General features: G+C 28.6%; 1 protein-coding gene across 15 annotated transcripts in view; it reads left to right on the forward strand.

The window, feature by feature from the left end:
• The window catches only part of EndoA (SH3 domain containing GRB2 like, endophilin-A), a 478,525-nt gene that overhangs the window by 337,071 nt on the left and 129,257 nt on the right, over positions 1-12,197 (forward strand). For 9 of the 15 annotated variants that reach the window (XM_075361486.1, XM_075361385.1, XM_075361481.1 and 6 more), the window contains exons 5-7: positions 3,015-3,148; positions 5,998-6,064; positions 11,330-11,347. In XM_075361486.1, coding sequence (XP_075217601.1) covers positions 3,015-3,148; positions 5,998-6,064; positions 11,330-11,347 — 219 coding nt within the window. The remainder of the gene's footprint in view (positions 1-3,014; positions 3,149-5,997; positions 6,065-11,329; positions 11,348-12,197) is intronic. The other 6 variants (XM_075361422.1, XM_075361430.1, XM_075361501.1 and 3 more) reach the window with 1 other exon arrangement.

Raw genomic sequence — 12,197 nt, forward strand, 5'->3', positions numbered from 1 at the left:
TGTTATACTCTGTATACGAGGTCTGTTCAGAAAATAACCGAAATTTATCTTATTTTTTGTCTTTAGATTATTGGTCCTTGTTCCCCTCTAAGTACTCTCCTCCCCTATTCACAGACTTTTCCCAGCAGTGTTTCCACTTTGCGAAACAATCCTGAATAGCTTCATTTGAAATTGCCTTAAATAGCAGATCCGTGACATATTTGCTTTAATGTCATCAGTAGTCTCAAAACGGCGTCCTTTCACCACTGATTTTAATTTTGATAATAAGAAAAAATCACAAGGAGTCAGGTCTGGCAAACAGGGAAGCTGATGGAGGATGGTCATCTGATTTTTAGTTCAAAATTGACGAATTGACAAAGCTGAGTGTGCGAGTGCATCATCATGGTGAAGGAACCACGTCTCACCACAACTCTGGTCTCTTTTTGCAGATTTTTTCATGTAACCATTGTAAAACACTTTGATAGTGTGCACAGTTCACTCTTTCATCTTGAGAAAAGAATTTAGAATCCATAATTCCATTAAAATCAAAACAACAAAGAGCATCGCTCTGACATTAGATCAAGATTGATGTGCTTTCGTGGGGTGTGGAGTTCCTTTGCTGATCCATTGTGATGATTGAACTTTTGTCTCGATGTTATAGCCGTAAACCCAGCTTTCGCCTCCTGTTATGATCCTTGACATGAATGTTTCATTATCATTGGCTTTTTGAAGAAGTAGCCGGCAAACATCCACTCGATGTTTGATCATCAAACGAGGAACAAATGTTGCTGCAACCATATGCATGTTCAATTTCTCAGCCAAATGTTATGACATGATCCAATCGAGATGCTAACCTCTTCTGCAAGTTCTCTGAGAGTCGATCGGTGATTTGCACGCACCAGAGCATTGATTTTCTGAACACAAGTGTCATCAGTTGAAGTCTAAGGCCTTCCTGGTTTAGAGTCATCTTTCATTGACTGTCAACTGCTTTTAAATCGTGAAAACCATTCATAACATTACGTACAACCCTGAGCATCATTTTCACAAGCTTGTTTCAAAAGTTGATACATTTCTGTGAAATTTTTCCTCGGTTTCACGCAAAATTTTATGTTGTATTATTGCTCTCGAAAATCGTATATTACAAAAATTGCTACTACATTTAAACACATTGTACTCAAATAACAATAACACAAAAACTAAATGAGATATTAACCATCCAAGATCATGTGGTTCCAGATGAGGTTATGCAGAACACAATGTTGCCAACCTTCTATTACTAAATATCTCTGTTGGTGCATAATTAAAAGTGTTAGGTTATTTTCTGAACAGACTTCGTATTGCATAATTAAGCCATTGATATTTAAAAATGATTTGGCATATTTGAAACAGAAATCTGTAAAGAGCAAAGCCGGGAAAATTATCCAACCCTTTGCCAATTTTTTATTATAATTTTTGTTGTCAGGAGAAAGAAAGTGTGTTGAAATTTGGGAAAAAAAATTAAAAATTTGCAACAGCACAGAAGTAGAATTACTTCTTTCATGATTATTGTTAATTTTTTTCTACCGTTCCAACGATTTTAATTACATTAATTTAAGCAATTAATTAATATATGCTACAATTTAATTAAAAAATATAAAAAAAGGAATAATAAAAATAGTCGAAAACAAATTAGAATAGTTGTTAAATTTAAATATCTTAGAGAATTGTTTACACTGAAAACCTACTACTACTACTACTACTATCAAGGAAAGAACAAGAAAGATAGGAACAGCTTATCAGATCAGCTAAAATACATACAGTAAGATAACACTGTCCATCAGTGCCAAGATAAGATTGTGGTTAAGTCAGAAGCATTATATGTTACAAAATATTTACCACAAAGAAAGAAATTGGCAATGGAAGTGATTGAAAAAAAGGAAAAACATTTGAAGAGGATTCTAGGGACAGTTAGAGTAAATGGAGAATATAAATTGAAAAGCAATAAAGAGCTGTACAAGAAAATAAAATAAAAATCAAGAACATTCTAAAAGAGAGGGTTAATATTATATGGTCGTATTAAAAGAATGAATAAACATAAAAAAATAGATTAGCAAAGAAGCTAATGGACTATTTTAAAAAACATAAAATGGACAACAAACTGGTTTGTGCTAGTTAAGCATGATATCAAACAGAAAAATATCAAAATTGAAGATGTAGAAAGTAGGATTGATTATAGAGATATTATAAAAGGAATAAAGAAAAATTTGAAAAGAAAATGTCACATCTGGAATGAAGAACATCTTAAAATGGAATGAAGAAAGAAAGCACATTTAAAGAATGTGGAATACTCATGTAAAAATGAGAAAATATTGGAAAGAAAGGAAAGAATCCAATCAAAAGAAGAGATAATTGCAGGTTTATGTGTGGTCCTGTAAGATTACAACAAATTAAAAATTAAAAAATCATTTTTGTTTGTTTGTTACAATAATGCAACCATGAATTACTGGCAACCGATTCAGTCAGTCAGTCAGTCATCTTCTCCAACCAGTCATTTAGAAAACCGCTTTAAAAAAGTAATGGAGTACCATTACTAAATGGTACTCCATTACTGTATGTGTCTTGATAAATGCATCAACTGTTTCGTTGTATTGCAGAACAGCTGAATGATATTTGATGCTGTTGTGAATTTGATGAATACCTTTGTAAAAACAACAAAAAATTTTGGTATGTGCCAATTGCCTTAATCAACTAAAAAAATTTATTTGTAATTGAAGAAGGAATCATTCTTTTATACTATAAGGTTGCATTTTTCATTAAAAAAAAAAAAAAAATTTTATTTTATATTCACTTGAATACATCTAAAAGCACAAGTGAAAAGAAAAAAGGAAAACATTAAAAACAGCAATAAGTTATGTTTGATTAATAAATGTATCTATATTCAACTACAATGGGTAAATTCAATAAATTATTTATGTGTTATTAATAATTTATAAAGAGTTATTGATTGAATTTTATATATTTTATTATTGTTTTAATTGTTATTTTTGTTTTTAAAGGACAAGCAATGCTTGAATTTGGTGAAGGACTTAAACAGATGGCAGATGTTAAGTATGCCTTGGATGACAACACGAAACAGAACTTCTTAGAACCGCTTCATCATTTACAAACGAAAGATTTGAAAGAAGTCATGGTGAGTAAATCTATTTTTTATGTTCATTACTTTTTTCTAATTATATTTTATCATGCTAAATTAATAAAAATTTCAGTAATACCATACTAGTAATGTTCTTCGTATAAAATAGAATTTAGTGAAATCCATCATTTCGGTGCAGCACTTATATCCATTGAGTGCTATTCATATAAAAAAGAAAAAAAGATGTTTCCAAGAATTGTTTTCCACAAAACTGTTCACTCACACTCATGTTAGACATCGTTTCAAGAATATCTTTGAGAAGTATTCTCAAAAATATTCTTGAACCAATGAGCACCTTCCAATTTTACTTAATTTAGGTCCCTAATGATTTTTTAATTTATTTACTAAATTTAAAAAAAATATATTGTTGGGTAAAATTACAAAATAAAATGACACACAGCTCGTATTTGCCAAAAAAATTGGACTTTAATTAGAAAGAAAACAACTAAACTTTTTCTTAAATAATAATCTTAAAAAATTAAAAGAAATTATTAAATAAACATAACTTAATTCTATACAGAATTTATACAAGGAATATCAACTGAAACAACATATCAGTTATAATAATACATGACAAATACATAAATATACATTTTCTAATAATCATTTTGAAAATCTACAATTGAAAAAAACCTGAAAACAAAGGAACTTAAAACACCTTTTTTTACAATTATATACTTATAAACATAACATCAAAGAACATAATGTAACTGGAAAACTATTGCATTACTGACATATTCTGTAATAATGAAAATTAGCAATGAAAAAATGTCATTAACTTAGAAAAATAAACTAAAATAATTCTTATCATTGGCACTGGCCTTTTGTGATTTATGAACATCATCATACTTAGCATTAAATAATTAAAACATGTAATTCTAATTAGTTGTAGAAAAAAGGCCATAATAATATTCCAGTAAAAAAAAAAGAGTTAATAACAATATAAACTTATTACAATATAAACAAATTGTAATAAGTAATCATATAGAATTCATTATAGTAAGCAAGCTTTCTTGAAAATATTAAGTTTCTTAACCATTTTCATGTTAATGACTTCTTTTTTGTAATTTGTAAAAATAATATAATACTTGATTGAGCAAAACAATATTTAACATTGATTAAAATTATTAACAACAGCAAGAATCTAAAACATTGAAATTATGTGAAATATAAGGAGTTTGAATAACAAATTTTAGTACTTAAATAAAACAAAGAAACAAAATTATAAATAATTATTGTCAATAACTGTCTCATTAAAATTGTTATTTTCCAAATGAAATTAAAAGGTTGTGCAGTTACAAGAGTCAGTAAAGTATAATAGAAAACAATCTTGGAAGTTGCTAAAATGTATATGAAATGTTATCAACCAACACATTCATGTTCATTAATTACATATTTTTTTATAATTCTGAAGTAGTATTTAATTACAAGTCGATTTGATGATCACAATAGTTGGCATTAATAGCTCATAAAATATGTTACACATGAAAAATAATAGCATAACCTTTATCTAAGCCACCTTGCGTGACTATACTTGAATGAAGAAAAGGTTGTATAAGTCAATCTTGAATTTCAAATTCATAATGTACAATTAACTGAGTGTTTCACTAATTACATGACTGTTTAATATAATAAATAATGAATAATTTTAACTAGCCTTAATCACACATAAATATTTGTAAAAAATGATCTCGTGAAATTAAAGTACACATAAATACATACAGTTTATCCTTGGCGTAGTCTACAATGGCGTATCAAAAAATACAGAGGTAAAACTTTGTTTAGAAATTGAATAATACGGAGCGTCTCAGATTTGTAGTAATTAGTTTGGAGAGAATTCTGCATAGATAAAAATGTCTGGTTTGTAGTAATTGAACCACTTTCAACAGAGACGTTATCTACTGAATATAAAAATTAACTTAACAAAGAAACGAGGCAAAACAAACATAGAAATCGGTGAAATCATGAAACACGGACAAGTAGAACTAGATGATATAGCGACCGAGTATTAACACACAAAACAAGAGAGAGAGAATTCGCAAGCTGGTCCCCGGGCCGGAGGACCAGCCCGTGCATCCAAACAACATGAAAATCTGAACTAGAATGGCAAAAGGTGGCGTGATGAGAAGTAGGGGAAGTGAACTAAGCAGTGGACAGAAGAGTGTGTGTTTGTGTTAACAACAAGAGTAGTGTTTAAGTATTGTATGAGAATGATAGAAAGACATGTCAAAGAAACAACAATAAATAATGCGTGATATCAGTAAGCTGGTACTAAAAATGACAGAACAGTCAGTCAAACTGGCGCCGAGAGTCGAAAACGAAAACAATAAACCAAAATAAACCTATTATAAAAGTACACAAATGACAAGCCCATACAAAAGAACGCAATAAATTTACCAAGCCTATAACAACTACAAGACCCAACCCTAACTTTGAATTCATTGGAATAAACGCAACTTTACGCAATGGCGTAAACAAATATGTAAGAGTCTTTTGGAAGGGATGGTGAGCTGTCTGTGAATGGTTGATGAAACAATTAGTGCCAAATTTTTTGTAGAACTGTAATAGAAAAATTGGATATGTTATCATATGTAATAAATTATATTATTCTATAATAAACTTTGTAGAAAAATAGAGGAAAGTTTCATTTTAAGTATCAAATAAATATCTTTAAATTGTTACTTGTTTTAAGTTATTATAACCACATGTCATTCTGGTATATATATATATTAATTTTATTATTAGTGATTATTTTTATTAGAAAATAACGTTAGTTTTTGTTAATAATTCTATTTATTTTTTATTTTTTTTTTTTATTGGAATTGATTTGAAATTTTTTTATTTAGCATCATCGAAAGAAACTTCAAGGCCGTCGTCTTGACTTTGATTGTAAAAGAAGGAGGCAAGCTAAAGGTGAGAATATCTTTCTTTTTTTTTAATTTATTGATTTAAAATATTATTTATTTAATTCTCAATATACTGATGTGTTTAATATTAATTTTGCATTGTTTCCTTAAAAAGAAAATTAAAAATATTCTTTTTCCTTAAAAAAAATAATAATAAATTGTTTTATGTTAATTTTTCCACATTGTTCTGTTATAATTCTTGTTACTTAAAAATGGAGTACATTTTATAAAAAGTTAAATTTAAAAAAAATATTTACATTGATTTTTTTTTTTAATTTTAGTTTTTGTTATATAAAATTTTTCATATTTTATGATTTTGAAGTTTGTAACTTTTTTCCTAGTAGTTTAGTTTTATGTATACATTTATTGATAACCATGATAATAGTGATTGTTTTTGTTTTGGAGGTGAGGGAGATAATTTATATAGGAGATCGAAATTAATGTTTCTTATATTTTTAATTATAGTATATATATGTCTACTATTTTCCATATTTTTGTCTCTATTACTTCATTCAAGATGTAATAAGATCAAGGTAATATTTTTAAACAATATTACGAAAAAACTCAACTCTGCTTTATTCTTAAACAAGAATTTCGATGATTAAAAATTTTGAATTGAAAGTGTTACTTTTTGATTTGAATTATTTATTTGCTGAAGCACAAGTTCTTTGCGTAGATGAATTTTATACTCAGGAATCCACCTTCTTTTAAGTAGGATTTAAGTAGCATTGACTACTGTGCCAATTGTAATTTAATTTTAATGATATATGGGAACTGGTTTATTAGGCGTGGCCTAAACAGTTCACATTTCACCTTATCTTAAATCCTTTAGTTTCCAGGACGTTGTATATGTTATAAAATTATGAGGTTATAAGGGATGTAGTTTACAATCTTACTCTAGACCTCCTATACGATCTATCAATCTTGTATTTAAAACTGATTCCTTTACCTCTTCTTCAGTTGCTCCAAACGACTCTTCCTCCTCAGTGGATATTAGGAATTTGATCTGCATCCATTTTTCCAGTATGATCAAGCCATTGTTGTCTATAATCAATAACTTTTAACTTTTAGAGAAAAGTATTCGGTTTCTACCTAATATCCTCATTTTACCTTAATGTTCGGCCTTTTACATATTATAAACGCTGTCAAAGATTTCTTCTTTGGATTACGCAGTCTTTGTCCATAAGCAGATGTCATTATCTATGACTCACTCCCAAATAAATGACCCTGAACTAACATAATAAAATTTCAGGATTTTTCTCATTTTACTTTATTCTTAGGCATCAGTTTCAGTGTGGGATTTATTCTGTTGAATCGTTCTGTTTTATTATCAATGAAAGTTTTACCATAATAAGATAAAACTATTGTCTTGTTTGACAAAATGTTAATCGTTAATCTAGCGGGCACTGTTCCTGTAAAAGTCATAACTTTCCTTTGTGTTAGTGAAATATGTAAACTACATAATTAATATTAAATATTACACGTTATAGGATATCTTCGTCATCAATTATCATGACTTGGTCGTCAGAAAATAACAAAGTAAGGATGTTTTCCTATTGTCAAAGTCATAACTATACCTAGGTAAATAGCTTATCTGTTCCCAAAGGACTTAACCAGATATATTAAATATAATCAGAGTGCCTGCATCCCCCCTGTCTTGGTCCCTTGTGATTAATATTGTTTATCTTTTTTTTTTGTTCACAATGATAAGTATTTGAGAATTATTTTGTTTATTCCACATGACCTCTATTAAATAGTTAGTAATTCCTCTCTGCTTGAATATATCAAATATCATTTGTCCATGCATCATATCAAAAACTATAGATGTGGACTACATTTATATGAATATAAGTAGTATATAAGTTTCCTTATTAAAATCTCAATGTTTCATGTTCAGCTGTTTTAAAATGAATACATTTTCCAAACAAGATAGGGCTAAAGGAATTTTCATTTATGTAATATATAAATTTAGCACCTTAGCAAAATATTACTGCTAATCTAAATGGGTGAAGAAATTTTGGAATATAGATAGAAGATCTGCAACCTTGTTGTCTGGTATCTTTCTCTTATAAGAGTAGTTTAAGGGTGTTTCACAGCTAGAATATTTTCATATTATTGCAAGTATAATGGCAAAGTGCCAAAGTACAACAGATATCAGTTCTAGTTATAGTCAACTCTGTAAGAATCAAGGTAATTTCTGAATTTCTATGAATGGCCTTCATGATGCCATCTAGTGCTCCCTCCCCCCTTTCTGTACCTCATGTACTAATAATAAACCATTTTAAATATTAATATATATAATAACAATGAATAAGAGCCAAGCCTTATGAGTGTATTGCTGTATAACGAAGTGGTGCAGTAAAACCAGCTGAGAAATTTGTTCTTACATTGTAAACGTTTATATGGATCCAAGTTATGGGCTTATAGAACATTCTACAGTACTGTAGTTTTCACCAATTCATTTTAATAGTTCAATATTACTAGTAGATTTGCTCTCCAAATTTTGATATTTTTATTACATTTAAAGTTATAAATTAGATTCAAACTTGATAAAGTTTGATAGTAAACAAACTGTATTCAGTTATAGTTAATAAAATTTAAAAAAAACAAACAAATTAGTAAGTCAGTCCTTTTTTTTTAAAACTGTTTTTATTTAATAAAAATCAGTTATAAAATGGTGGAGATATTTGGAACTACGTGAAACATCTTTTTTTGCTTCTGAAAGCGTAGATACAGAATAAGCCCTCTTAAAGGGATGTTGTAAAAGTATTTGCATTAAATTTTTTAATTAGTAACTATGGTAAACTTTGAGTTTCTATTTAATGTGATATAAATATTTACTGGAATTAGAAAATCTAACATTATCTTGTTTGACTCTTTTAGAGGTGGCAAAAAAGAATCCACATTTTTTTCAGATATTGTTAATATTTTTAAAAAAATATGAAATTTAAGTTAATTTCAGAGATGAATTCTAGTTTCTAATAGAATTGAATCACAATATATGGGAACTATGAAATCTACCCTTAATTTAGCTTCATTCTTTGAGGCTGGTTTAAAAGGAAAACCCACTCTGTATTTTTATAAAATGATGGAGTTAGCACTTCTGCTTAATTTTGAGCTTCGATAATTACTGGTTTAGAAAGTATAATATTTGATAATGCAGATTTTATTTTGATTAATTCTTTCTAAGTGACAGTATTAAAGGGAAATTTATAAATATGGAGTAAACATTCCAAACAAATTTCACTATTGCAGCTAAACTTGAGTAAGGTACGCTGTGTTACGAAAAGTGGTTTTCTCTTCTTTTCACCACCTTACAGATGAATGAGGAAGCATTTATTTTTAATGGTTGTTTACTGTCTAAAGTAGATAAACCTACTTCATTTGTAGTTTACAGTTCTGGTCTTGGCACTGCTTTCCAACCCTTTTTTATTTTAGTTTTCTATAATCAAAATAGTTTATACTTTACTGAAAATTCTTTTTAGGTTGATGCTACCAAATTTCGCCTTTCTACCTATCTGGGTTATGAAAGTATAGTGAAATTCCAGTCAGTGCCTTTCCCAATTGTATTTGAAGAAAAGTATTTAGCTTAATATCTGCTATATCTATGAATTTTAAACTGAATTAATTTTAATGTCTTCTGCTGTGTAGTTATTTTTACTTGTCATCTCTCAACCCTTTTTTGTCCTCACAATCTTCATATTGGTGTACCAATGCTAGTCCTTGTATCAAATCGCACTAAGGAGGCGCACTGATCCTCATGGATCTGTGGAGCTATCCTGGTAGATATGAATCCAGCTTGTATCCAAAATGGATATAAGAAGAACCAATAATTAAAAAAAAGTGTAGATTATCAATCTACCTGCAGGGAAAGTACAAGACAAAATTGTACCAATTTGTTTTGAAGGGCCTTAATAAAATACTTAGCCTGTCATCATTTTTAAGTATTTATTATGCTTACATATATTCCTGTCAGAAGTATAATGTCATCTCTTTGCAATCCCTCAAAAGTCACATGTTTTCAAGATATAAAAATAGATCACTGTTTGTCACCCATATATGTATATCACAAAGTTCTGCTAGGACTTTCATAACTTATTCTACTCGTGAAAGTAATGGAAAAAAGTTCATATAAACATATTTCCTTAAACGCTTTGTTTACAAGTTACAGCTAATGAAATATTTCACTCGGATTTCAGCTACCCTGATGAGATGGAGTCGTGCTGAAATTTTTAGGATGTTAATTAAGGTTCAGAATTTATTGGTTTTCATGCCAAATCTCTCAAAAATTACTGCAGATAAGGTTTTGAGACCTATTTTATTCAATTTTTCAGGTCAAAAACCATAAAAGATGACTAATTCTGCCCTTTAATTAACATCCTAAAAATTTCAGAACGACCTTATTTCAACAGGGTCGCTGAAATCCATCCAAAATCTTTCATTAGCCATAACTTTTAATTGAAGCATTTTAGGATGTATACTTATATATTCCATTATTACTCCGTATATACATTTTGTTGACTGGTAGTTAGAAGATGATTAAAAATGTTTACTTCCCCTTGGATTTATACGTATGAACGTGAAGTCTTTGCTAGAAAGAAAAACATTTATTCTTAAAAAATAATTGTATCCAATTCTATCAAACTAGACAACTGATCTGTTTTCAGGTACAATGTACATTAACTCCAGCTAAAAAAAAAAAAAAAACATTGATTGTCATTTTTAATAAACTATCCAACCGTTTAAAATATCTTCCCACCAGTTTATTTAAAATACAACTCAATAGTTTTCCTTTAAAGAAATAGTATTACTGTATGGTTGAATTTTTAAATAATACTAATTACATTTTTTTTAAATTGAATTTTCTGCAACCCATTCAACGTGGACATAAATAAATGCTCAATTAATTTTCATGTGCCTTCTAATTTGTGAATTTATTTTTTTTTTGTTTTTTTTTATATTCAATATCTTCCCATATTTACCTTAATATTATTTCATGTGTTTTTATTTTGAATAATTAATATGGATTTTATTCACATCTGTTTTATAATTAATTGTGTATTTAATTGTGATGCTGCTCTGATGAAGGGTTTACCATTGTTTTCCTCGATCCATCCAGGTAAATGCTAGGACAATTCCTTTTTTTTATCCATGGAGTAGCATATTTATCCATTCCTGATATAATCTATATAATGTATTATTTATTATGTACCAATCAGAGTAAAAGGTTTATTTATTTATTTGTTTTTTTTTTTGGTGTTACTGCTACCAGTGCATACCCCCCATTCAGGTGAGAACAGAAATTTTGTCCTATTTCTAAAAATATTATTTTTTTTTTTTCAAATATAATAAATAACAGCAAAAAATTTCAACTGGATTTTATACATAGCATTGTAACATCTTAGTACCGTAACTGGAAGGAAGCGTTCAAACTTGACTGTTTGCTGTGTTTGTATTCTTAATAAGTTTGCCAAATTCCCTTTATTTTTCTATTTCTCTTATCCAATAACAGTATCTCTTCAAGTATACCAAAATCCTTTACAGATTTTTCTCTATTTATATTGTGATGACAATATCTAAACTATTTCACTTAATGTCTCAGAAACAGAAATAATAATAATTATTATTATTATTATTATTATTTAAAACGTACAACTTCTGAGCCCCTTATATTACAAGTCTTAAATTTTTCTGATATGCTCAAAAGTATGCTAGAGTGGCTACTCCAAAGTAGTAATTTATTCTATTTAAAAATTATGTGTGATTCATGATTTCAAAAATAGTCTCCTTAGAAAATGGATAAAAAATTGGGTGCATTTTTCCTGTAACGGCTGTAGGTGTTCCAGGACGTATTAGCCGAACTTCAGGAACTGATTCATGGCAAAACAAGCAAAAAGGTTAAGACCGATTTTGTTTTGTTTTCCTTGTGGATGCCATTTTGTGATTTTTCATACAAAAATGTTTTCTCAAGAATGGGTAAACCTGTTTTAATTAAATGTGTCAAATCTAAGAGGGTCTTGTTCTACAAAATAAAAAAATTTTGAAAATATCACTCTCAAAAATTTCAAGATGGCAGCCATCTTAAGTTTTTAATCTTCAATTCTTTGTATTTATTTGTTTGATCAAATTTTTACTTATTA

This window comes from Lycorma delicatula, chromosome 1 (genome assembly GCF_047948215.1).
Source record: "Lycorma delicatula isolate Av1 chromosome 1, ASM4794821v1, whole genome shotgun sequence".
NCBI classification, from domain to species: domain Eukaryota; kingdom Metazoa; phylum Arthropoda; class Insecta; order Hemiptera; family Fulgoridae; genus Lycorma; species Lycorma delicatula.